Genomic DNA, 27,969 nt, shown 5'->3' with positions numbered 1-27,969 from the left:
AGCTCACAGTCTATATGCCGTATGTTACACCGTATTGTTAATCCCACTCTTCTCTCCTCGCAGTCCAGTGCCAACAATCACATGGAGGAAGATAAATGGCAACATCCCCAAAAAGGCAAGACTTAGGAAGTCCCAGGCCGTGCTGGAAATTCCCAACATTCAGCTGGAGGACTCAGGAACTTATGAATGCAAAGCTGAGAATCCCAGAGGAGGCACCACTTTCAAAGGACATCTGCAGGTCTACAGTGAGTCTGAGCATGTTCTCATTTTCTGTTCATTTATTAATCTACCTGACAACAATTAGACATCACATAAGAGAGCAGGTGCCGATTGGCTGTATTCCAGGAGTACCGGTCTAAACATAGTCATCTAAACAGCAATACAGCTTGTTTCATAAGGTACTGTTCTGCACCGTTTCAAAGGGTGTTACGATGTAGTCGTGGGTAGTTAAAGTATTCTGGTCCTGGTCACTGAGCAGTCCAAGGACTAATTACACGTCCATTGCAGATAATCCAAGACCAGGTGTTCAACACCCCAAAGAATGAGCTGTTTGTTCTGATTAAGAGAAGCCTGGTTCTCATGAACAAGATTTTTTTTAATCTTTTTTTTTTTTTTAACTGTCAGGTATATTTAGTATTTTCTATATCATTTTGTTCAAAGGTGTTCTGAACTACTTCTCTGCTTAGTGTGAAGAGAGTTGTTGATCTTTTTTTTTTTTTTTTCAAAAATTTGTCATAATATGATCTGAATTTTTTCGATGTCTCAGCTCTGGGGACAGCTGTGGACTGAGGCATTATATTTTTGGGTTGTCCATCTGTCTGTCCCATTTTCATGACTGTGAAATATCATCACACTTGGAACAAATGTCTGCTTGGAATCAAGAATGAAGTGATTTGAACTCTGTGGCCAAAGGTCACCTAACAAAAACACTGGATTCATGCACTAATTATGACAAAATGTCACACAAATGTGTACCACAGTAAAAATGCCCTGTCAATTATTATTCATTGCCATAACTTATAAGAAGGGGAGATTGTGACCATATTTCTCATCTGGTTGGATGCTGAATTAGTGACTCTTATCTTGAAACTGTGCTGACTGTATAGATTTTCTGTGCTACCAAACTGAAGATGTGTGAAGCATTAACATGTTAGAATTTGTAGCTCCTTCGTCCTCTATAAGAAGCAACTTTATTGCCCAAGCACGTGAACACAGACAAGGAAGCACCCGTAGCAGTATGTTTTACATCAGCCAGCAAAGATGGATTTGCCACAGCTGAAGGGCATCAAGAGCAGGACTGCAGTGTTCGTGTAATTACAATTGCTGCCAGAAGGTGTGGGCAGAAGTTCTGCACTGCTGGTTTAAATCCCTTAGGGCTTCACTACATGTATGAGTTAAGACAGACGTGGATCTAAACTGGAACTTGACTGGTTGGCATACGACCACAAGACAGTAATAGTTTTCTCTAGCAATTACATCCTTGGCTTTGGAGGCTTATTGCTATGAATTTACTTAGCACACTTGATTCGGATTATTTTTGTCACTACTAAAACAAACGTTTCAGCTAACAAACTGGAATAATTTGTTTAACTAAGATAACACAGTATTTATAGAATAACCAATGACTGGGAATACCACTAATGAGGACCAAATCTTCTTGACTGATTTACACAAAAGCAGATTTATTCTAATGCAGATATATACTGCAATAATTTATTTGACCAAATTTATGCCAAAAAAATCCACTAAAAACTTTGAGTTTTGTATGTGCAGTGATTTTATATCGGTTTCAAGATAGAGTGTGTCGAATTACTCCCCTGCCCATGATTATAAACTTATCTGCAAGGCTGCATGTCCCCCATTTCTCTCTGTCGGTGCCATGTGCACAGGACCACAGATAATGGAGTGCCTCAGCCTTGGTACGACACTTTTCCAAGGGCCTGCACTTCTTGGCAACCTCCATTCTGTTGACATCACAAGGAGAATAGGGAGCCTAATTTGTAGCAGCCTCACGCTAAATGCAATTTACACAGGTCAGCTGGTAGTTTGAACTTTCATTGTGAGAGAGACCTTACTGGCCATAATCATTCAATCAAACCACAGGGGAAAAAAAAGTATTCCAGTGAAGGTGCCGTATGCAAAGAACAGCAGAAAACGTGCTGGGCATGTCACTGCAGGAGAAGCAGCTCAATGGCAGGTTTTCCTTCTTTCTGCAAAAACTGTGCAAGAGCTACACCACGATTGTTCAGGTCTGGAAAGGTGTGTCATTTGTTACGCTAATCTGGACAAAACAGTTTTTATATATTTTTTTTATAGTTAAAAGAAAATAAAGATAAAGTTGATAAAGCTTCAGATAAAGCAGGGATGTCAGGACCAGTATCTTATTTAGCTCCATGTGTTTAAGTCCTCACTGTTCATGACCATGTGGAAATATCATGTCATTTTCAATAACTATTTACTTGTTTTAAGAAATTCATCTGCGCTAGTGGGTTAATGATTTCATGTGTTATTTTCATATTTTATGCACACACTATTTTTTTATTTAAAGGCTAGTATTAATATACGCCCTGGAGTTTATGCATATTTATCAACGTTACCATGTGCTAAAAATGTAGAATAAAAGTAAAATAAAGGTGATTAGGATAAAGCGACCACTAACTCACTGATTAACATTCCTCCCCCTACACAAGACTGGCGAAATTTTCCAACCCCCATAAAAGTTTTTTGTCATTTTTTTTTATTATTATTCTTATAAAGGAGTCTCAACCACATAAAGTGTGATAAAGTTAGATGGAAAGAGACTACAATGTGAAGCTATACAATGTTCAGACCTGGACTAGAGCCAGAGATTCTTTGTAGCATGTAGGTTTGGACAGTAACTGTGGATGCAGCCTTGGAAACACAAGCATGGAGAAAAAGGAAAGAAAAACAGCTTCGTGGTTGGGCCCACAGAAAAGGCAGTGGCTTAATCTGCCACAGGTCTGCCATACGGTGGAAGGAGACAAAAGAACACCTCGGCAAACATGAAGAGGGGAGAAGGCTTCTCCTTTGTTTGACAACAGTGCAGCTCTGGGCCCCATCAGTGAAAATCTCCACTGAATTTCGTTTTTAATATTCAGAAACAATCTGGAATTATAGGCCTAATATTTTAATCCACCCTACTAAAACAATCTTAGTGACTGGAATACCCTTGTTTGTCTGGTTGACGATCCTTGTTGGTCTTGAGATGAGCAGGTATTCTGGGTTTACTCCCATTAATCCTAGCTGTAGAAACAAGCACTCGATGTTCTGGGCCACAGTCGTTCTTACCTTGATGCCTGCTAGCCAGAACCTCATTAGAATAGGTCTGTGTTTTCATTTTCATCCAATTTTTCAGGGTCAAAGAGCGTATCAGTGGACCGGGAAAAGAAGATGTCTTATTACTGGACACATTGTGTGATTTAGAAGTCGTCTGTTAAGTGCAGGGTAAAAGTACAGGCGCACTGAAAGTCAGAGTGTGTTCAAGGATTTGAGATTTTTATATAAAGCGTTAAAAGTCTGTAAGAAAACAACAACAGCAAATGAAAGTTCAGTTAAATAGACAGTAAATAAAACAATAGGCAAGTTTGTCTGTCCAAGTATGTCCCTTTGTGACAGCCACGAAGGGGTTACAGGAAGGTTGTTTATCACATAACAACATCCGCTGTCTTAAACACAACCTCATACAGAGTGCATTGACAGTTTGCCTGTGCATGCTTCATAAAGGCACAGGTGACCATCCATGTGGCTTGTATGTGTTTCAAGGATAAATTACTTATTCTATAATCTTTTTCTGTCTTTCTTTCATTCTTTTTTTTTCTTCTTCAAGCCCTTCCTCAGTGGGTCAGGATGATTAATGATACTCAGATGGATAGTGGAGAGAAGCTCCAGTGGGAGTGCAAGGCCATGGGGAGGCCCCGGCCCACCTATCGCTGGCTTCGTAATGGTTTGCCCTTGATGTCTGAGGTACCACCAGTACCCTTCGTTGAATGTGCTATGAAACATCTGAATTATTCTCAGGAAATGTCATGTCCACTATATGCAGCATTACCAAATTATCTAAATTCAGATATTTGTTCCTTTTTTATATGCATATATTTTTTCTTGTTACAGGGTCGAGTTGAAATAGTGAATGGAGAAATGACCATTCACAAAGTGCAGCAGACGGACTCGGGAATGTACCAGTGCGTTGCAGAAAATAAATATGGAGCCATCTACTCTAATGCTGAGCTCAAGATTTTAGGTACTTTAAAATTTAAATTTAACACAACATGTCAGTCATAAAAAGAAAAAAAAAATGTTTGTGGAAATTTGATGAGGCAACTCTCCCATGCGGTCAAACACATTTCTCGATACGCTGCAAAAAATGCAGTTGCAGGTCGAGTATTGGCATCTGAATAAGGTAACAGATGATAGGTGAGGGAGATTGAAATGCAAGTGGGGGACGCTGAACTGTGAGATGTGCTGATTGCCAATCAATGGTCCCCTGATTTAACCCAGGCAGTGGACGGCATGAATAAAAGAAGGACCCTTATGGTTATGTTCAATGAGGTGTCTGCATGCATCAAGTTGAGGAGAGTCTGAAACAGCTCTGCGTTATTCTGAGGAGAATGAAAAGCAGCGACTTGTAGGTATAGATTTATACTAATGGGAGCAAACACAAGAAGAGACACATGAGTGGTTTCTCTGATGGAGTTTAATGACTCCATTAGGGTCTTATCTCCGCTCTATCGTTTGTCATCAAAGCACAGCCTGCATCACAATCTCCATTAGTTAAAAAAAAAAATTCTCCACTCCGACATGGCTTTCAACAGGTACTTCTTCGTCAGAGTTTGCTATTATCATTTCATAATTGATTATTAATAATTCAACTGAGATGAGTATTTGTATATTTAAAACATGAGTCACGTTTGCTTGGAAATGTAAGGGCAGCAGATCCAAGGAAAGTGTGCTCTTCAGACTTAAGGCTTCAGGCTAAAAAACATAACAGTCATACTGAATGGCTGTCCACTGCTCTGAGTTGATGCACTATTTTCTCCTTGTCATCTTCCATACTGGGACGCATCTGGTGACACCCATTCCCCTTTCGTGTTTTCCCCGAGGGACACTGTGATTTACTGTCTGCGTGGCATGCCCTTTTTTGAAGGGGAATCTGTGGCATTTTGAAAATCTCACAGCAAATGGGCAAGGTTTGTTGTGGACGATCTATAAAATGTTTGTCTGTTAGTTCGTCGTGAAACTAGTGTTATTTCTGTGGCAAAAGAAAGATGCTGTTTTAGCTGATGCAAATTCACAGCGTTTTTCTCCGGAAGTTCCAGATATTAACAAGCTTTATCTGAGCCGACGAGGAGGTTCCTTCCTTAGAGTCACAGTCACAGTGATGATATTTGGGAGCTGGTGATGAATGTTTTCATAACTATACCCCCCAGGCATCTCTTCCCAGTGACCTGTGCTCTGTGGAGATGTCCACAAGCAAACACTATCAGGACAGATTACATGGCTAATAACAGCCTGCAGATGAGCGATCACTGGAGGCTACACGGGGGCAGCAGCTGCCCTCGTGCCTGTGATCTTGTCCCAGATCCAGCTCTTCTGGGAGGGTGGCGGGTGAAGCAATAAGGGTACTGGGCTGTCACCAGCAGCAGGCTTGCTCTTATTTTGATTAAAACAAATACACACAGCAACTGCTCTGTTTTCTGTTGCTTTCCGTGTCTAGAGGGACCTCTGCCACTCAGGCAACTGCTCAGGCTCAAAGACAAAAAAGTTCCAGTGCGAGGGGGTCAGCCTGTAGCTACAGATGGGATTGAATTGTCATTGTGTATAATGTCACCTATAAGGCATCGTTCAGGATTTGAATAATCACAGCTGACAGAGCCTTGCAGCCTTGCAGCCTTGCAGCCTGTAGATGTCCTTGATGTGTAATACAGCTGTATAGCAGTACCACATCAACTTGACGCCTGAAGCCCTGTTTGGACCATTAATCCTTAACTTATACTACTTGTTAATAATGTTTATATTTTGTATTTATTATTCAATCAGGCATCTAGATTAAATATGGGCTGAAATCATTTTCATAAAAGCAGTACAAATCATTCAGCCATGTCGTAATTAACATGATGACATGTAGTAATTTGGCTGCACAACAAAATGCATATTTATATAACAGTAGTGGATACTGAATTAGCACAGAATTAAGACATGTGCATGGCAGGCCTACATTATAAAAGCACATTTGCACTATGCATGTGTGGAAACATTGTTTCTAAGACTTCATGTGGAAAATTCAGTTATTACTTTTAAACAAATTAGCATTTTGATCAAGCAGCATTTTGAGTCATGATGTGTCAGTCTAAACCCTCTAGCATTTTTGAAATAATTGCTCTGAAATGCCACAGTTGAGGAGGTGGAACGACTATTACGTGCATAACTCACCACCACACACAAAGTAAAGCTGCATGAGGAAGGTTTGCTTTACCACTAGGGGCAGAAAGACTCCAAAGCAAACTCACAGAAATAGGCTAGTCAAGCTCTTTGGACAATCAGAGGTCATTTGAACATTGAGCAAACACACAGGGATACAATCCCACCACAAATATTTTCATACAAGGCAGTGTGGTTTTCTTCATCATGTGTGACCAAAAAAAAAAAGCATTCATTCATCTTTACTCTAAGACCTTTAGCTTTACCAGGTCTCATCGTTCATCAGGAACCTTTCTTTGACCATGAAATGCCTGCATGATTTTCTTTGTTTTATTTAAATACCCTTGAAAATGTTGTATGTCTGTCTTACACAGCGTCGGCACCTGTCTTTGTCCACAACCCCATACGGGTCATTGCCACACTTGGAAAAGATATATCGCTGGAATGCAAACCCCGAGCATCACCCAAACCACGGATAACATGGAAGAGAGGAGACAGAAGGATACAACCAAATAAAAGGTGCAGCAACTCTTTCACAGCATCATGTTCCAAACTCTATAACAGAGTTAGCTTTGTTTACATGCTGGGTATCTCATGTTGGTTGAAATGATATAAAATGTTAAAAATGCATGGAGTTCTTGATCTTTAAGAGAAAATCTCCATTTACATGAAGCTTGTGAGATCTTCAAGGCTGGCAGGGATCCAGCAAGGACACGTTAGTAGTGCAGGTGGGCACGTGGGTCCACAGGCTGAGGTTGTTGTATAAAACTTCAGCCCTATCCAAAGCCCACTCTTGCGAAACAGGCAAAGTTCAAATGATGTTTTTTAAAATCTATGACATGTTTATAGAGAAAATGTCTAGAGTGAAATTTTTTGGGGAGGCTAAACTGCTGAATTTGATATCTGACATACTTCATCACATTGCCCCAAAGCTTTCCTGGTCGTTGATTTGCAAAATTGTCTACAATGGTCGAGATGACAGATCGGCACCTCCGGAAAAAGAATACGGCAAATTTATAGTGTACTGACAAATCAATATAATTGCACAGTGTGTTCTCATAACATCCAAGCTTCTGTGCAGGTACAGTTAGAGGAACTGAAAAGTAATAGCAATGTGTAAGATTCAGACACAATCATCATGTGCCTTTAATATCACTGAAGTAACGATCCGCCTTGAGCTCCCTACTGTGTATTCAAAATAGCAATATGTTAGAGAGTGTGTTTTAGTGTCTGGAATGAAACCCATAAAATATTGTAGACATTTAGAAAGAATTCATTTTTGCTGTTATCACTGGGATAAATAGTGTCAATTTTCCAAGCAGACGATAGTAAATTTACTGGAGCTTACTGTTTTAAAAATAGTATCAGAATTTTTTTTCTTCTGCACACAATTTAGAGAAGAGAATATTATGAAATAAAGTTAATTGCTCTGTAAAATATGTATGAGGTCATGAAAAGTTTGTCTCCGTTAATATCTTTGCACTGTTTTGCATCAGTTTCTCAAAATAAATGCAAGTGTTATCATTTTGCCTCAGGCCCTTGAGGAGTTGTATACATGTCTTGTCGTAACACATCACAGTTTCATTACTGTAACTGAAATTAAGTGTCACTGCTAAAATAAAACACCTCAGGTACTGGCAAAGCTCCGGAGACTCATCCTCGACCCAACCTCCTTCTCAGGGATGCCGACAATTTAGGCAGCACAATTGCATTTGGAATTCAGCTTGATGCATCATCTTTTATGAGAAACATCTCTCCAGTTGCACCTGGAGGGGGCTGAGCGGGGCAAGGGTCCATCAATCAAACTGACTGACACCACTGAAATTATCAGTCACCGCTGAGCATCCCGAGTTTTGCGTGAGAGAACAGGACCTGCGCTTTTTTTTTTTATCATCACTCTGTTCGACAGCTTTGCAGCAAGGGCAGCCAGTTGTTAATCAGATCCTCATTGTGTTCCTCCTTCAAACAGGCAGCAACAAATCTTCATACCTCTAACAGGTGGATGGAAACAGGGTGTTCAGGAATTAGTTTAACACGGTCATTTCAGAAGTTGTTGCAAAGCTGCAAATACTCTATTTTCGTTTAAAGAAAAATGGGTTAGTGGGTTAAAATGTGTTTGGGTTTTTTTTTTTGTTTTTTATAAAAGAGCTGGCTTCAGTCGAACTGATGGATGGGGATAAGTTAGTGAATGTGCTGCCCTAAAATGGTGATTAATGACCCTGGCTTGTCTGGATCAGATAAAGCCTTTGAGGTATTTGTCAAATCCTTGCAAATCTATTTTTCAGTGTTGTTGGCTTACACCACGGGGAGATTCGTACCTGTCTGAACGCCTTGATCTTGTTTTTATCTTCAGATAGAATTGTATCTTAAGATAGCAGAGAATTGTTCATGGAAAAATTAAGGTAAGCAGTTAGTTATTCTCTCCCCTTGGACTAATTTATCCTTCACCATTGAGTGCTAGCATTATACATGCACGTAGTCCACTTTCTTTACAATCTCAAAGTGTAATTTTTATCACAGATTCCTCTTAAGTTGCCATGCATGGTGCTTTTATAAAACACAAATCCAGTTAGAGTTTGACACTCTAATAAGGTGGTTCTTTGGGGTTTATTTTTTCTTTATTATTATTTTTTTATTCCAATTTAACAGTATAAATGACCTGGAAAACAAAGTATGTTCAGGGGGTCGCTGCTCAGCTGGAGAACAACCTTGTGAAAGGGTGATTACCATCTGAAAAAAGCTAAAATAAACCGGAGGAGCCTTGTGTTCTCAGGTCTTTGCCAAGGTGGATTTTCTGCCATTAACTATATTAGAGTGAAGAGTTTATGGATGGACAGACGCTCTATTCAGGGAGAACAGGGGAGGAATCGAAACAGCTTCACGTTTATCTAGCATTGACAGCTGCGCTGACTTAATGAAGGTTTGTAATTAACATGGATTTCCGCTAATGTTATGGGCTTTTGTCTCTTAAATAGAAAGTTTGAAAGTATGTGGTGACTGAAATCCACAGACTCTTTATGTAAGAATCAATGCATAATTTAGAAATTTTTATATAAAACTGCAAAATGTTAAATATTAAACGTTACTGATTTCCTATTTAAATAATGAGTATCGTGTGGCAGTCCATTTGATTTCAACTGACAAACCTCGCTTCAGATTAAAAATGTATATTTTCAGGTGTTTTCGTTTTGTCATCTTCTGATGTTCCCTGAGCTTGAGTTGATTTGCGTATTCTGTATACCCAGCAGTACCTTTCTTGTCCTTTCTGCCTCAGTGTCCTTGCTGGATGTACATTTCCACCCTAATTTGAAAAATGTCTCCTGGCTGCAGATTGCTCCTGAATTGTCTATGTGTGGCTAGAATTTTGTCACGCCTTCATGAGTTTCTCTTTGTCAATTTCAATCACCTTGTCCATGATGAGGGAGCTTATTGTTGTAAATATAAATGCCAAACAATAAGAATTAAATTAAAGGACGGGAATGCCTCACAGCCCCGCATCATTTCGATTGTTTGATTTGGGATGAAATTGGTTTTCTAAGAGAAAAATAAATTTGTAAACATTTATCCCCACCTCTTTAGGTCACACTGAAATCAAATGTGATGTGAGTATTTAGATTTTGAATAAAAGGGGCTTTGCAATGGAGACTGACGGGAGATCAGCGGCACAACACAATTCACAAAACTTTACATTTCCACGATTCCTGTTCGGAAGCCATCTGCTCACACACCTGCTTCCAGTGTTGCTACATGCTATACTGTCTGATGTCAAGCACTTCAAGCTGTTATTTACAAGACAGAGTGAAATGTTAATACTATATTGCTAGTGTCCTGCGGCTGGATAAGGAGCTACTTATGAATGCAAGCATAGCGTTATGCTTTTGTTCTCTCTGTTATACTTTGTGTTTCCCAGGAGGACAGCTGGTGATACGCACATCTTGGTTTGACAGCTTTAGCTTTGGATTCACAAAATCGAACAATATTTAGGGGCTTGTCGGGTGGATTTCATGATGAATGCACCATTTTTTAATTTTCCTTTAGATTCGGGTAAATATCCTTGCAGAGGAACAAAGAATCATAATATCTATTTTATTTCATGTTATTTTGTGTTCATCACAAATTTTGCTCTGAAGATTTCCTTTAATGAATTTAAAATTGTACTGTAATTACCATCCATCGGGCAGCCTATTGTGTTCTTTCAAAGGCAAAAAATCAGATATGGTGCATCATCGTACCCCGAATTGAAAGACGGGACAATGCTGTGTTTCTTTGTTCTTGACATCAATACTTAGATGTCACCTTTCTCTTTTGCTTCCCCCCATTACCTTAATCTGTATCTTTCATAGCGTCTGTGTTTTAATCCTGTCACAGATAGGGCTGCTTAGTGGTATCTGCAAATCAGATTCAGTAACACCTTTAAATTATTGATTGATCTGTCGTGAATAGGGTTTGTTTTTATGTTCCCTTGTTGAAGGTTACACAACAAATACAAAGAGTGCTCCTGACTTCTCATCCCCCAGTCCTCTGAGCTTTTTAGTAACACAAACAACTTACCGTCAGATGCTTTTTGTCCTTCAATTCAGTGATGATAACTCGCAAGCTGTTAATACAGTCGTACTTCATATTTTTCCATTTGAATCTCTAGTGGATGATTATTTCAAGAATATATGTGCAGTTTGTTTTAACTTTCCTGTTCTCATCCCTAGTGAGTATTGCTGTTCTTGTAACTCGACACAGCCACAACCATATAACCTCATGCCTGAACTTGTAGTGCAACTGTTAGTACGTGAATTTGTCCCTCATACCAGTATTGATTTTTGTGTCCTTTTTCACAGGATTATGTTGTTACGGAACAACACTCTGAGAATTGTTAACTCCAGCCGAGCGGACGAGGGGAACTATGTGTGCCGGGCAGAGAATCAGTTGGGCTCGGCAGAGATGACTGCCATACTGTGGGTAAAAGGTAAGTGATGCCCTGGGGGCCTTTATTTTCTGCCAAATTAGCACAAGTCGGCCACCAGTAAACAGTCCCCAATGTCACCCCCCCCCCACCTTTGCTCGGGTGCCAAGAAATTTATTGTGCTTGCTCAACCGTGAACCAAGGGCTCTCACATTCAAGAATCATATTACAAGGACACACTTTACAGCGTAAAGGCTTCTGCCTCGTAGATGCACTGTACACAGTCGAGATCAGAGTCAAACAGGACATTTATCTCACAAAGGTGAGTGTGTTTTGCCAGAGTTAGGATTGGGATTTGATGATTGCACCTGCAGTGATGTCACAGTCAAATTCAACGTTTTGACGCTGACTCTTGGTTAGCCTGAGGTGACAGAGTAGCAGCTTTGTGCTTGCAGACGCCATGCGTGTGGAGCTCAGCCCGAGCAGAGTGGAAGTGACTGTCGGGGAGAGCGTAGTGCTGAGCTGCAAGGCGACACATGACACATCGCTGGATGTGGCTTTCCAGTGGTTCTTCAACCAGAAACCAATCAACTTTCAACAGGATGGTGGCCACTTTGAATACATCCAAACAGTAAGAGCAAGAGTAAGAACAAAAGTAAGAGTAAGAGTAAATTTATCGTATTGGTTAAGGTCCTATCTGCCTATTCATGTATCTACCTGCCTTTCCATCTGTCTCTGTCTCTGTGGCTGTCCGTCCATGTAGCATTATATGTCAGTCTGTGAATCTACACTATACAAACAAAAGTACTGGGACATCATATCTTTATTATTTTCAACCAGGCGTAATATGAGGCTGTTTTTCAGAGGTTGGGCTCGGCCCCTGACTTCCTGTGACGGGAAATCTTAATGCTTCAGCATATCAAGACACTTTGGACAATGCTATGCTTCCAACTGTATGACAATAGTTCGGGGAAGGTCCTTTTCTATTCCAGCATGATTGTGCTCCAGAGCACAAAGCAAAGTCCATAAAGGCAAGTTTGTGTGGAAGAACTTGACTGGTCCACATAAAGCCCTGACCTCAGCCCCATCCAACACCTTTGGAATGAACAGGAACGGAGACTTTCAGCCAGGCCTTTGGGTCCAACATCAATGCCTTTTGGACACCATCATACCTGATCTCACAAATTTTCTACTGCACGGGTGAGTAAAAGTTCTCACAGAAACAGTCCAAAAATCCTGTGGAAGGCCTTGCTGGAAGAGTGGAAGCCTTCACAGCTGCAAAGTGGGGACCACCTCTACACCATTTTCTATGCACTTAGAATGGCAAAAACAATGTAATGGTCAGATGTCCCACTACTTCTGTCTATACTGTGTGTCTGTGTAATTGTTCATCTGTTAAGTTTGTCATTTCATTGACTTCTTCTCCAGATTTGGTGATCCCTTGAACCAGCCTATTAAAGTTAAGATTATTTTGTTTCATTTTGCACTTAATGACCTTGAGTCTACTATTCATTGCAATTACAATTTTTATACCTGCAAAAAAAAAACAATTTCACCAAAGGTCAGAGAGCCTTGGGTATCATCACAGATCTGTGTTAAATCACATTATCATGTAAATCAAAGTTCAGTCTATTATTTTGTATTGCACCTGCAGAACTGTATCTTTTTGTAAAAATGAAAACACAAATACCACCGAGGCATACCGGCTTTGGAAGGTAATTGGAAGGGTTGGAGTCAGTAATGATTTTGAATGAGAAATGGCAAGCAATATAATGAAGGAAACTATCCTAAAAATAAAACTTTAATGTGGTCTTAATGCACCTTATTGCTTTTGTAGTAATGTAACAAGCACTGCTGTCGTTTTTAAAGCATCCCCTGAATTGTAAGAGCCTAATTAATACCAATTCTTTCTCTTTGTATTCCTTCTCATCTGTTTGACTTCTGTCATCCAACGCATAAGGGGTCAAGGGCAGTCAGTGCAAGATGTCGTAAAAATTCTTCCAGCACAAATCACAATACACACAAACCAAAAGTTAAAGTTTTAATGTTGCCATTTCACCTTCGCCTTTTAGCCTGTTTTTTTTAATTTTTTTTTTTTTTTGCTTGACCATTTCTGACTTCCGTGTTTAACGTGTGCTTTATCACCAGTTTGTTTAGTTTTTCTCTGTCCATGTTTGGTGTACAAGGGGCTTATGTTCAGTAAAACATGCACAAAATGCACTCTCCGTTCTGCATTGTGCACATAGATATACCTCCCTAGCTTGATCACATTGCCCTTGGAGAATCAAGCACAGAAAATATTGATACTGCAGAATAACATGATTGTGCTAAATGTCCTTTTAACTCAAAATATCTTTCTGTGTTTAGCTGAATTGAAGTGGTTATGATTTTCTTGTATCCTTTTTCATTTTGAAACAAAAGAAGTGAATTCATCTTCAGGTATTACTGCTGCTATCTTGCCATTAAACAGTTTGAGGCTTGTTTTTTATTTGTTTTGCTTGTTTCAATAAGACTAATTTAGTCTTATATTTTTACAATGCTTCGAAACATTGTACATTTCCCCTATACATTATATTCAAAAAATCATTAGTGTCTAAACAATAAAATGAAGTTGAAACTAAATTTGCTGGAGATTAGGGAGCCCTGTTTATGTCACTATTCCTTTATCAGCAGTGGATGTTAAAATCACATCTGTCCTGATGTGTCCTCTGCTACTATCCATGCTCTAGAGAAAAAGTATTTGCAGTGACAATCCTTTACAGGCACAACGGATTCCTGGCTAAAGCATGGTTTGTAATTTTAATCAGGTTTCGTGCTAAACAGCCGTCTGTAGACCTTGAATTATTCCCAGTCTTGCCTGAGGCATTTTCATTTCAGCAGAGAGAAAATACAAGTAGCTGAAGAATGAAGCGGCAAGCAAGCACCTGAATTAAACAGGAATTTCTCAAGCCACATGAGCCTTTACAAGATGTAAAAGAATCATACTTTTTGTGTCAAGCACATTTAGGCTCACTTAATACCCAACTTTTTTCATTCTTTTCTTTCCTATTTGCAGCAGTCATCGACAGTGGATCTGATGATTAGGAATATCTTGTTGAAGCATGCTGGGAAGTACGGGTGCCGGGCCCAAACCAGCGCCGACACTGTCTTTGCAGATGCTGAACTTCTGGTTCGAGGTGAGCTTGTGGTCGGTCACTGTACCAGTGCTCCGTGACTTCTTGTACACCCTTGAACTGAATCAAAACCCTGAAACAGAATTCATACCTTGTACTGAATTATTCTTGGAAGGTTTAGTCCAGAGGAAATGAAGACAATGACAGTTACTTGTTTTTGTGATTTAAAGCCGTGACGTACTGTGCAATAACATTTTCTGTGAGTCTCGGAAATTATCCCCCAATTTGTTACAAGCGCAGAAGATTTAGGAAGTTAACTAATTACAGCAGATATTTTAAATTTGTTCCTCGTGGAGATAGTTGAACAATAACCAGCTCCACATTATTACCCGCTTTTGATCATCTTGACTCATTTTTTATAGTCACTGTGAGCATTGCTGGACAGATGGTCTGTCTACATGAACAAGTTTAATACAAGCTGTTAAACAGATGAAAATGTCTAGTGATCACATTCAGTCATTGCTTCTGATTGTAGCTGATAATCTAACATAAAACGTGCACACAGCTGCAGGTCTGCTTTTGACTGGGTACTAAAATAAAAATGGTTGACTTCTCTTTCTTTTGAGATGACATGACAGGAAGTCACCCAAGAGATTTGTTTGCTTAGTGATAGTATTAAAAGAAAAAAAAATTAAAAGGATGATATCAAGTAAATTGTGAAAAATTAGTTTTTGAATTTATTTGTTTTGCATTTTAGATTTTCCTGGTAAAATGGCAGCAGGAGACACTTCACTATTTACTCTACTGTCTATATTATTTTTCTAAATCATTTGTTATATCCTTATAACAACAAAATAGATATCATCTTCATCAGATTCACATTGATCTATTTTGACATCCACTCCAGGCATATCATCCACCTCCAGTTTAGTATTTAATTGACATATTTAATGACTGCCATTTAAGCACTAATACAGGGGAGGATTTGTGCCACAGTGTTGATCACACTAAAAAGAGGGTGCTGTCCCTATAGTGATGTAAAATGCATCTTAATGCCTGCAAATGCAAATGCACCTTTCAGTGCAACCTTCTAATGGGCACTTTTTGGGGACACAGAACATTGGTTCTCATTGAGTGTACCAGCTGCCAGCTTTTCATTTACAGCTGTTCCCCCTTGAGTCCTTAAGACATTTGCTGCACTTGCAGATTACATTTACTCCTGAAGACTGAGGTAAACATATGTTCAGCTGCATTAAAACACATGCAGGTCTACCACACAGTCATGCTCAGCAGAACTGGCAAACTGCCTTCAGAAACTCAAAAAAGAAAGTGTTAGTATCTCTTAATCAGCATGATGCAGCAGATCTGTGTCAGCCCAAATCCTGGTTCAGTTTAGTATGTCATGTTCCTGTCTGTCGTTTGCGAAAAGCTCACAGCAGAGAGTTGATGTTGTCATCATATGCATACAGCTGCACATCCTTCTTAATGCTTGCTTGGATGCATCCATTAGTGTATTTAATCGCAGCAATGCATGATGAACACATATGGACCAGCTTAGAGTCAATGCAGATGGCAACAGGGTTTCTTTTTGTTCTTTCCCTTGGGTCTTGACATTTCTGAGACATTGGTGGTGCAGCTGCCACTCAGACTGGTAATTTAATCTCTGTGTCCTAACCTTCTTTCCACCAGGTCCTCCTGGACCCCCTGGAGTGGTGATAGTGGAGGAAATCACAGATACCACCGCCACCCTATCCTGGACTCGTGGCCTGGACAATCACAGCCCTATCAGAACCTATAATTTACAGGCCCGCAGCCCATTTTCATTAGGCTGGCAAACTGTCAAAACAGGTAATCAATAAGGAGTAAATTGCAGCATCTAGATATGTGAGGTGAATGTGGGGCCACATAGAAACGGCTTAATCCCACCCGAAGTCATGTACAGAGACGATGAATTGGCCCAACTCGAGCAAGGTGGCTGGTTTCAAGAGGCTCTTCCTTTTATATATTAACACAATGAGCTTCTGAAATCTCATGCAGAGACTACTGGATCAAATGCTTTGCACTGTAGCTTTGGATCAAACTCTGAACAGAAGCCTGTTTAAGAATTTGAAAGGCATTTCTCCTTCCAGCTGTCAATTTATTGTCTGAACTTGGCTGTTGCTCATAAGATCTTAGCAAAAAGTAATTTGAGCCTATAGCCTATCAAATGTCATTGCTTTGGATTTTATTTGGAGTCATATCAGCGGTGAGAGGGAAATTAACCTTTTGGGCTTGAATTAGAAGACTTATCTATGTCCATTTAGTGTAAATGCTCTTTCCTTGCTTAAAAATGAATTAGCCTCTTTTTTCCGCTCCTTGACAGAAAAACCATCAATTACTATCACTTGAAGGATGAAGGCTTGCTGAGCACGTATAATCCATCTTAATATTCCGTGTGATAATAATAGCAGAGTTTAAGGTGTGATAATGATTCATCCCCACAGATACATAAATCATACTTTGTATACACTCCTCTCACATCATGTCTGTTCAACCACATTTAATTCGATAAAGCACAATTAGGACTGTGTGATGCATTGTCAGTGTTGAACTTGTTAAGATTAGCATAAAGGGGATCGGGCTTTCAACTCGCACTCCTTGCAAACACAGTTATCAGCTTGTGTTTGAAGAGCAGCATGCTTGACAGAGTGGTCTCATTGTGATGTGGATGATTAAAACGTAAGCTCCACTGCTTCTCTGGATGTCGCCTTAGTTAGCAGAGAGAGACCTCTGCCGCATTTGCGACACGGATATGCTTTAAGTCAATGTTTGTTTGTTGTTGCGCGATCAATATTGACGAAGCTTGATTATGGTCGCCCTGAAGAAACTTGATTAGATGTGTCACCTGCTTGTAATTCAGTTAAAAATATGTTCATAAAACTTTATTCAGTCTCAGGATGTGATTTAAAATTACTTATTACTCGATCTATTGTAGATGCTGTGAAAAATGATGGAAATCAGATTCTGTTTGTGTAATTAGTTCTACTAGTATTAGAAAGTAGTTTTGGGGATCTCAAAGTAATGGACAAGTTGAAGTCAAATGTAGTCATAACTGGTGACTGTCTTAATGACATTTGGTATCTTCCTGGCTCCGTCAGTCATCTTCACTTCTTGATTGTTTCAGTTTGGTCATAAAAGGGAAGTTCCAGCATTTTTACATCTGAGATCTTTCTTTACAAATTTTGGAGTGTAAATGATTCATACTGTTCTGAAATTGGTCCAGTAGATCATCTCAACCAGCAGTCACGACACACTTGCAATGGCTGCAATGTAATCCCAAGTTACCTCTCCAAAAAGTCGTTTTTTTGCCACTCACAGGCTGATATAGTTACTGTGAGTGTCTGACAGCATTACAAAAGGAATCCCCACAGAGACAGACCATTTTGTTAAGAGTAAAATCCTTTTTTTAACCAGAAATCTGTCTTGTGGAAAAGTCTTGCTCTGACATTTCACTGTTGCAGTTGTTTCCTCCTCTAAACTGTTGAAATCAGCTAAATATTTAGCCATGACTTTGTAGATAGATTCTTGCTTGCAGTTTCTCTCAGTAAACTGACTCAGGTTTTCATCGTCGTCATCCTGCAACAAATCACCTCCAGCAAGATTTCAGAGCAGAAGGACTTTGTTGCAGCCACTGCATCCTCGTCACGGCACCAAACTGAGACAATTTACTGTACCGGTTCCAAAACTTTTGGTAAATGTGAATCATTTACACACCAAAATATGTAAACTCCCTGTTTAAAAATACTCGAATTCCCCTTTAGGCGATAAAACACCTGCTTACTTGGTTCATTAAGGTCAGACGACTGCCTTGGCCAGCACAGAGCTGCATAAATGTTCAGCCATTAAAAGTAATAAATAAATATTGCTTAATCTGTATGTTATACATCATTTTCAGAGACCACTAAAGCTGAACATCGGCACTTTTGCTTTGTATGTTTTACATACTGCACATATGTGGTGCGTGTTCTGATTAGCAACACTGTCGTCGGCAGACCCAGACCCCGTTACAGGGGGCATGGAATCAGCCATGGCTGTGGAGCTCAACCCCTGGGTGGAATATGAGTTCAGGGTGGTGGCCAGCAATGCGATTGGGACTGGAGATCCCAGCACCCCTTCAAGAGGAGTTAGGACTAAAGAAGCAGGTAAATCCTCTAAGCTCTATGTGTTGGATATGCAGTACATTCAGGTCCCATTTTGACACACAAATTCACCCATTTCAGGAAATGATTCCAAATTGCAGCTGATGATTTTGTTGTAACTGGAGAGTTTACAGTCACTGGTGCCCCGACACGCCATTTCATGTTCCCATTGTTAATATACTCCATTTTAATTGGACAAGAAGTTGAAAATAAGTTTCTTACATGAATTTCAACAAGTTTTGTATTTCTGCTAAAGCAGGCAGTCCCTTAATGCCTCGAGGCAACAACACAGCAGAATACAATATTTATAGTGAGTAAAAATTGACTTAGACAGGCTGGATGAAGGATGTCGCTTCACTAACTGCTTGTTTCTCATCTAGAAAATGTGATAATTACAAAGGTCATTGGTCATATGCAAGTGGTTTATTTAATCTGTTCAATCTCTTCAGCGTAATTAAAACCCTAATTGCAGTATCTATACCCAGCTGTGGTAATCCATCCTTAAACTAAAATCTGTGGTCCAAATCTCAACAAAGGGTTACAGAATTCCAAGCACAACCTGGAGTATATGATCATTTTCAATTTGATTGACAGGTATTATAATGTGTACAAATGCCAAATTTTAATGTTTTCTTATCATCATCATCATCATCATCATCATCATTAAAGCTGTGTTTTATTTTATGTTTTGATTGGTTGACAATTTTTAAAATTATTTTTACAAAAATTTAAATTAAGTTGTTAAAATTAGAATTGTTTTTTTTAAATGTAGCTCAAATTCATGGTCCTTTTCTGTGTTTTTATCTTGTCTTCTGCTTTTAAAAACCGGTTGACAGTTTGTGGTTTTGGGTCAGTGATGCAGTGTTAACCTCTCTATTTCAAACAGTCCCATCTGTGGCACCAGCAAATGTTAGTGGAGGGAATGGCCGCAGGCATGAGCTGGTCATCTCGTGGGAGGTAGGTCCTACGCCAGACAAAGACAACATATGAGCAAAAAAACACAAAAATCACAGACGGTCTGGTGCTTCATTTAAGTAAACTTTTTGTTGCATGAACAGCCATAAATAAAAGCTTTTATCCACTCTGCTTTCAGTTAAAAATAACCTTTACAGTTTTCTGTTGTTTCAATGACATAACATTCAAATAAATGAATATAGTTAGATTTTTTTAATTTTCTGATCATTTTATTTTTATAAAAATGAACATCTTGGTCCTATAAGGCCATATTTCTCAAACTTTGCTTCTTGTGACTTCCTGAAACAAAGCAGCTCTTGCAGTGTTGAAAACCAGAGCAGAGAATGATGATTATTTTTAGGACTGTTATGTGATTAAATATGGAAAGAAACCTATCAGGCTCAAGTATTTGTCTTTAACTTGAGAAGGTATGATTCATCAACCTTACAAATGTGATAACAAATCTGTGTGTTAAGGGAATTAATCATCACAGAACCACTGCTAAGAACATTTCTGAACCTGCAGGTTGAATCGGAGTTATAGCCCAAGAACCTAAGAACAAACTAATGCACAGAAAGTTTCACTTGACACATCCGTACTGAAAGTACAGCTTTGCCATTGTTCCTTTAGGAATTCATCTGTCACTAAGCAATAAATCCTGCATGTGAATGTGACTTAATAATCATGTATAGGCTGCTACTGCACCAACCATTAAAAACTTTCACTTTTTGTTGCCTGGGAATACTTGTCAGACATTATTAAGGGGGATAAAACAAGGTTGATGGACGACGCTAGTCCTTGTGGTTCCTAAGCTTGAAGGAAACGGTCTAATGATTTTAAGATATACGGATGATTGAATTAGTTTACAGTCAGTTGCATTCACTTGAGGTAAGATATGACAAGTAGCTGCAGTTTCACTCAGTGTGTGCAGGGGACCTGCGTTTCCTTGCCTCACTATTCCCAGAACTATCAAAGTGGGATCTAATTAAAACATAGAAGAAAGTTTGAGCAGCTCAAGTGAAAAAGTGATGAGAGGAGACTGGAGATGTTCTTAAAATGTAGGAAGACTGATATAGTCAGGAATTTTGCTGAAGCTCAACTAACTTCTACTTTGTTGAACAAAAAATTACTTTTCCTTTTTTCCACTCTCATGTTCATTCTGAGGTAAAACTGTGATTCAGTTTGGGCAGTGAATACTTTATTGTGATTGGATGGAAGCAGAGTTCAAGCTTGAAATTCAGTAGAAATATTATAGGTTGCAATGACCTTCCTTTTTTGTTTTCTTTGCCTGACAAATTATTTGCATAAATTTCCAAGCAGACATTGAAAAGTGTGATTTCTCATTATATTGTTGCAGTTATGTTCAATTATCTCATCTCTAAAATGCAGTTCCTTTATGCTAAAACAAAGTATTAAAGCCAAAAGTATTTAAATTTTCATTTTAATTCAAAGGGTTTTAATTGCCAAAGCAAGTGTGAGATAAAAATAACAAAAATAGAATAGAAAAATAAGTTAAATGAAATGAAATGTTGAAGTTGTTGTTGAAGCTGTGTCCTAAATTTAAAGCAGCTTTGTGTTTGAGATTCAGCCTCCTAATCAATGTGGTTACTGTGATTGGACACTTTCCTCAGTCTTAATGTGTCACTGAATGAGTCTTTGAAAGTTAGAAAAGCATCTCTGCACTTTCTTGATCAGTAGATACAGTATTCAGCATAGAAAGGAAAACACACACACTCAGTAATTTGCCACTATAACACCTCTGCTGCATCAGTCCTTTTCAGCAGCACAGCTGTTGAGACAAAGGTACAAACATCCAGGTGTGGGTGTACTGAACTCCCAGGAAGCCTTAGAGATACGCATTATATCCAGTGGTATCACATAAAGGTGAAGGTTGTATTGTCTTGGGGTTTGTGTTGGGGATTTTTTTCAATTTGAAGGGAAGACACGGAAGACCCATCTGCTTCAGTATTCATGATTTGACTTTGAGAAGGTTGAGTGTGGAAGAAAGGCCTCACTTGTTCCAATGTAGGAGCAAACCAGACAGGAAAGTGTTTCCACAAGGTCACGATGTTCTTCCCAGAGATCAGAGGTTCAAAAAATAAATATATAAGCATACTACACAATACATGTAATGAGGAACATAGAAACTGTCAAACAACACTGCTTCAAACTTTCATTCTGTTGTGTTTTGCCCTGTGTTGCACAAGGACAAAAACTTACTGTAAATGGAACAATGACTCGCTATCCATCTATCTACATCTGTAAGATATCTGCAGCAAATGTGCACAGTGTTTTCATTGTCTGTCATTGGCTCTCCTGGTTGTAAGGCTTGAAGAGCTTGAGTCCAAGTGTTGTTAGTTGTGTAGATTGTCATTGCAAGAAGGAGAAAAAGCTTCCACTTTATGATTAACAATCTAACAACCTCAAGACCACAGCTCATTGCATTTTAAACAGAAAATCACTTTATTAATTTTGAAATTTGTTTAATTCAGGGTCTTATAGTTCGAGGGCACAACTTGGTCACAATTACAAAATTTGCTGACAAAGCTGAGAGGAGGCCAGCTGGGCCATGTATTACACCAGGCTGCATCAGCCGGCCAAGTGATTAAGATGTTGTGAATTTTAAATTTGGTCCCACCAGAGAGGCATAATGATGGCTAACCTTGAACCTCAGAGTCGTTCCCAATAAATCCAGGGATGTTTATGAATATCTGTTTGTAATCTCAGTCTTGACAATGGCTGTATAAAATGTAATAAATCTCACACCAAGTAAAGAGGATATTAGTCTGAACTGTTTCCAAGTGGACAGCTTGGCTCTCAGCCAGATTCAGGGCACAGCATGGGCAGAATACCTATGAGCAAAGCTGAGAATTTGCAATTGAGATCAGTTGAAGGATATATTAACCGGGGAACAGTGAACAGATGTGGAAGCAACTGACAGTTATTCTTGTAGTTATTAAGTATGGGAGCCCAACTGCCTCTGGGAAGATAACCTTCACACGAGGAGAAGTGCCCCTCCGTGGCACTTTATGGGGGATAATGTCCATTCCAGATGGGATAGCGTTTGGTAGTAGACCGTTTCCTATTTATAACTCCAGAATGTCATTAGAGTAGCTAGTAAGCACAATGACAATCTCCTTACAAACGGTTACAGGACCCGGTCTTCGAAGAACAATCACCGGTTATCAAAAGTTGTGCAAGACCATGACTGATACTTAGTTATACTTAAAACCCTAATAAAGAGTCCTTTCAAGCCATGTCTGAATTTGAATAATTACAAAAAAAGTGATTCTTAGTGAACCAGTTTTTTTTAACCTAGAATGCTTTGGGATTTTCCCAAGATTTAAGAAACTGTGTGTTGGCGGCTTTTTAGTTACAAACCTCCATGATCAAAACAATGTTTTGTATCAACAAGTGCCTAAGAGGGAGAGTGAACATTATTTAGTCCAGTCATTTGTTTCTACTCAGACACCTTTGCACTCAGATTGTTTCACTTGTGAGCTACACAATGTGCAATTGTGAAAAATTAAAGTACTTCTAAAGAAATTATGTTTCTCTGCCCATTATCTGTTAAAATAATTGGTCACCCATCAATAAGTCTGTCAGGTTTTAAGAGCATCACAAGACAATGCTGAGACGCTCCACTTTGTGCAGCATCCTCCTTTTGGTACTTGGCATTTTAAGTGGTTTTAACTCTGCCCTATTTCTTCTTGTTTCTGGTAAATGGTTTTTGGAAATAAATCAGGACTTCATCAGTGATCAATGGAGATGGATATTAAAAGAGACGGAGCAGGAATGTTAGCCCTTTTTGGCAGTCGAGGCATGTGGGCGCACAGCAGTTCTGCCTCTCCAATCATCTGTGGAGAGTTGTCAGAGTCTGGACGGCCATGGTGGGCAGGGTTATTAAGCAGGATGAATGACTAAATAGTCTCTGCAGCTTCATTCAGCCGTCTCATTAGAGTCGACGGTGAGAGACTGCTTTTTCTCAGGGAGCCATTGGGAGGGCCATTAGTGTTGAACCCACAGTCACCATCACTGAGCCCAGCAGTCCCCCCATTTCCATCCACAAGACTTGCCTCAATTGTATCAGCCTTCTCACTGTGCTCACACTTATCTGTAACTATCTTAATTCCTAAACCCACGTATGTTCCTTGACTTAACTAGCTAATTTGTTCTTGCTGTTTTTGTAAAGACCCATATTCCCTGGCATCTCTTTAAAAGCATTGCCAGCTCTGATAATAACTTTGATGGAAGCTAGTTCATTTTCACTGATCATCCCTGTAATTAGGCAGTCATGGTGATTGGTCCTAGAATGAAATGTGAACTACATCTCTATCCACCACCAATGCCTCTGTCGACTAGATGGCTAATTTGGGTGATGCCTTCAGGGGACAGTTGGGCTTTGAAGCCTATGCAAATCAACACATTAACGCACAAGCAGTTTTTGTTACCTAGAACAGGTGTACAGGTGTTTGTCATTTATTAAATTTAGCCAAAGATTTAATCCCCGCAGCTCACATTTTAATTAAATTCTTGCTCACTTAATAAATTGGCATTTGATTTGATTAAGCACTGAGCAGCTGTGGAAGACAGCTTCCCACTTCAGGAAAACCCCAGATAAATACTGAAACCAGGACACAAAACCTGTGTCCCCAAAATCCTCCTGTCAGACATGGAAAGATAAATAGCTGCATGGTCGGCACAACCTAGCCAAATATGATTTGTTTCCATTACTCAAGACTGGCTGCATCTTTATTAACACTGGCATACAGCTAAAGTAATTGGGTAATTAATTGAAAGCTGGTTAGATGAGACCATCATGGAGGAAAAATTCATGTTTTCTTCAGTAAGCTGTTGCAATGAGAAAATAGGCAAACAATGCATTGTCAGTCACAGAGCTAAAGTGCTAGTAAGCTAGTTAGTGAAAGACACTCCTGGATTATTGTTTCTCTCTTTCCAATGTTTTCAGCCTGTATCTGAGGAGTTCCAAAATGGTGAGGGCTTTGGGTATATCGTTGCATTTCGTGCCAACGGAACCAGAGGCTGGAAGGAGAAGATGGTGACTTCAGCGGACTCCACAACGTATAAATACAGAGATGAGACTTTCCCTCCCCTTACACCATTTGAAGTAAAGGTTGGAGTGTATAACAATAAGGGAGATGGGCCATTCAGCAGAGTTGTTATCATCCACTCTGCCGAGGGGGGTGAGTTTATCTTTGTAGTTCCACGGATTTAAGAAGTACGGAGGGAATAGTTTTTGATATTTTATAATGGCTACCATTTTGAATTGTTTCACAGAGCCCAGGGAAGCACCTTCTGATGTAAAAGCTTACAGCATTTCTTCATCAGAAATTAGGGTCACTTGGAAACCGCCCAAACCTGGCCCTGGAAGACCTAAAGGATATGAGGTGCTTGTTAACTTTTTGCATGTGCACATGGAGCACTAAGCATGCATACCTTTGTGCAAAATTTGGGGATTAAGAATAGAATTCTTTCAAAGTCATTCATGTCTGTTACCAGGTCAGCTACTGGAAAGACATGGAGCAGGAAGAGTCAAGTAAAAAACAAAGGACTGTGAAAAACGAAACTTCCATGGTCTTGACAGGACTAGAGGGCAACAGTATGTATCTCATCTCGGTAAAAGGCTTCAACAGCATTGGCCAGGGTCCTGCCACTGCTGCTGTCACAGTCAGGACCAGGAAACCCCGTGAGTACAGTACTGACACTAATCATGTAATACTATATATGGAATGGAGGCTACCTGTTAAGTTCGCCCCAAATGCTCCTGTAAAAAGTGTAGCAATTGACCTAGTTGGTCGAAATGTTGTTAGAAAGTCTGCTTGACTTTGCACTCAGAGTCTTGCTTTCTCTTATTAGCTCCTGCTCAGCCTCCAGCCAACCTCATGTGGATTCAAGAGGGCAACAACGTGTCTTTAAACTGGGACCCAGTGAAGGCAAAAGACAATGAATCTGATGTCATTGGCTACATGGTAATGATCGCTAAACTTTTGTAACAATAAGACACATAAACATGTTTTTACTGTGTTGTATGACAGGAATCACCATGGTTTCAAGTCTACAGATTTAGAACTTTTAATCATTGCAACTGGAAACAAAGCGTCACACAAAAGTTGATGATTTTATCCAACATGAACTCAGCATCTGAATGTGAATCAATTTAAAGTGTTGTATATGTAAGGCTTCTCAAAACTGTAAACCTTAGTTTTGAGTTGATGTTACTGTACTGTTACTATACACAACAACTTGAATTGAACTTTTATTTCCTGAAATGCCTCTGTGTAATCATAGTTGACTTTTTTCCTAACGACCAGGTGTTTACTTGATTGTGCTGTTGATTAAAATGGTAGAGTTTCATGTCTTGCAGGTATTACTCAAGCAGGAGGGCAGAGGCCACAACCAGGTGACAAGAACCATTAACCCTTCCACCATGCTCTCACTGCCAGAGGGAGGCACCTATATCATTGAGGTGCGCGCCCTCAGCGAAGGGGGGGAGGGAGCAGTCAGCTCCCAAGTTCGACTGGTCACCTCTTCCGGTAAGCTAGTTAGTGGCCACACACTTGACCACTGGAATCTGATCTCTATGCACAGGCTGTTTTCTCTTTGTTGCAATCTTAAGTTCTGCCCTTAATTGAGTCACCGCCGCTGATGTGCCAGCCAAGTTTTCTTTGGCTAATACTGTGTTAATTACCTCGCCCACACAAGTCTTCCTACTCTTGCACAGCCAATTAACTTACAAGCAACAAACAAAGTTTGCAGTCTTGTGTGTGTGATGTGACCTGCCAGCTTCTCGGGGCAATGGATTGCTATTTTCTTCCCAATCTTTGTTTTCTTTCAGTGTCCTTTTTTTTTTTTCTTTTTGCAAGAAAGACTTTGTCCACAACACCAAACTCCTCGTGACCAATGCATTCAAAAGATCAATTGAGTTGTTTAGCATTAGAAAGGAATGCACTTCCGGCATTTTGTTTAACATCTCTGTTTTCATCAGTATTGACTTTCTCTTCTCTCCTTCCCTTTTTTTAGGTGTTAGAGCAAAAAGCGACCAGTGCTCAGTGCACTGCCTGTCACAGAACCTGACATGGACAGCGCTGCTCCTGGTTTTTCTGGTGCCTTCAGCTTCCTGGTGAGGCCACTGTGCCATCCTCGTTTTCATGGAGGGAGCCACCAGTCCTCGGCTCCCTTATTCCCTCTGACTGCCTGCCTGCTTTGGCCTTATCCATCCCAAAGGGCCAGAGGCCTGCCAAAGGGGGTTTAGTCTGCCAGTTAACATGTGGCTCTTCAGAGTTCATCCATCTTTTGAGTTCCTGGTTTCTTCTGAGGCCCTGGACATTTGATTTGCAAAGTTCTTTCCAACATCGCAGTAGTGTTGTACTGTAGTGTACCTTGTGTGGAAAGATTTGTTTAATCATTTACTTTAACATCATGTGTTCCTCTCATTGACTGGCATCTAACCATTTCCAGACGGCTCCTACAGCTCTGGGGCTCTACAGAGCGTGAGCAGTTCCTCAAAAGCTGCTGTGGTAGTAATACAGGGATCAGCCGGCCTGTTTCTTTTTATTACTTATCTGCATCAATTTACCCCTTGGCTGCCTAACAAGCAATGCAGCAGAAGCTCAGTAGAGATAAGTGCATTGTTTTCTTATTCACACACAGAGGAGAAAAAAGTTTTTTATGGAACCGAGAATCTTAAAATTTCCAGACTTGCTTTTTGTACATTGTGTTACCTTTAGAGAAAAAAAACACAGTGGTGTGTGTCAGCTATGTCAAACTCTCTGTTTTTGGTAGTGATTAAACAATGCTTGGTGATACAGTCTGTTGACCGTTGGATGTATGGAAGTAGGAAGCAGGTACTTACCTGTAGTGCCCAAATACATCAATAGACAAAGAAAAATCTGTACGGACTCTTGGTATCAGTAAAAAAAATAAATGTGATGTATATTTTTTAAATACTTGTTGTTTGTAATTTCAAACATCTAGAAAAGAAATGTTTACAATTACTTTATCTGTTAACTATTTTATAATGGAGCAATGGTGACATTTTCATATTGTCTAACAGACACTCCAGCATCCAAAGATATTCAGTTTACAATCAAATAAAACAAAGAAGCGCATCAAATTCCTAGATTTTAAAAGATCAAGACTTGATAATGCTTGATAAATACCAAACAACTGGCATACAAAATATATAAATATATAATATATATATAAAATATATAAAATGTTATCATTTATAACTGAATTGTGTTTACAGACTATGATCTTGCAAAGTGTTCCTGAGCCCATTGTAATATCCTTTACACAATCACGTTTCACTGAGTGGTGAAGTTCAGCTCATCCTTGCCTGTGAACAACTGAGCCTTTCATGGTTGGC

General features: G+C 39.6%; 1 protein-coding gene across 6 annotated transcripts in view; it reads left to right on the top strand.

The window, feature by feature from the left end:
• cntn5 (contactin 5) overlaps nt 1–27,545 on the top strand; it is an 89,007-nt gene extending 61,462 nt beyond the window's left edge. For 2 of the 6 annotated variants that reach the window (XM_046389739.1, XM_046389738.1), the window contains 16 exons: nt 64–245; nt 3,848–3,984; nt 4,132–4,261; nt 6,813–6,957; nt 11,271–11,398; nt 11,791–11,990; nt 14,391–14,511; nt 16,138–16,296; nt 18,480–18,629; nt 19,513–19,583; nt 24,550–24,784; nt 24,879–24,988; nt 25,101–25,287; nt 25,458–25,570; nt 25,966–26,134; nt 26,622–27,545. In XM_046389739.1, the coding sequence (XP_046245695.1) occupies nt 64–245; nt 3,848–3,984; nt 4,132–4,261; nt 6,813–6,957; nt 11,271–11,398; nt 11,791–11,990; nt 14,391–14,511; nt 16,138–16,296; nt 18,480–18,629; nt 19,513–19,583; nt 24,550–24,784; nt 24,879–24,988; nt 25,101–25,287; nt 25,458–25,570; nt 25,966–26,134; nt 26,622–26,725 (2,341 nt within the window). In that variant the 3' untranslated portion in view covers nt 26,726–27,545. The remainder of the gene's footprint in view (nt 1–63; nt 246–3,847; nt 3,985–4,131; nt 4,262–6,812; nt 6,958–11,270; nt 11,399–11,790; nt 11,991–14,390; nt 14,512–16,137; nt 16,297–18,479; nt 18,630–19,512; nt 19,584–24,549; nt 24,785–24,878; nt 24,989–25,100; nt 25,288–25,457; nt 25,571–25,965; nt 26,135–26,621) is intronic. The other 4 variants (XM_046389744.1, XM_046389743.1, XM_046389741.1 and 1 more) reach the window with 4 other exon arrangements.
• Nucleotides 27,546–27,969: the final 424 nt, after the last annotated feature.

The sequence above is a fragment of the Scatophagus argus genome, chromosome 5 (genome assembly GCF_020382885.2).
Source record: "Scatophagus argus isolate fScaArg1 chromosome 5, fScaArg1.pri, whole genome shotgun sequence".
Taxonomy (NCBI): Eukaryota; Metazoa; Chordata; class Actinopteri; family Scatophagidae; genus Scatophagus; species Scatophagus argus.
Note: the sequence above shows the minus strand (reverse complement) of the source record. Positions and strands in the feature narration are given on the sequence as shown.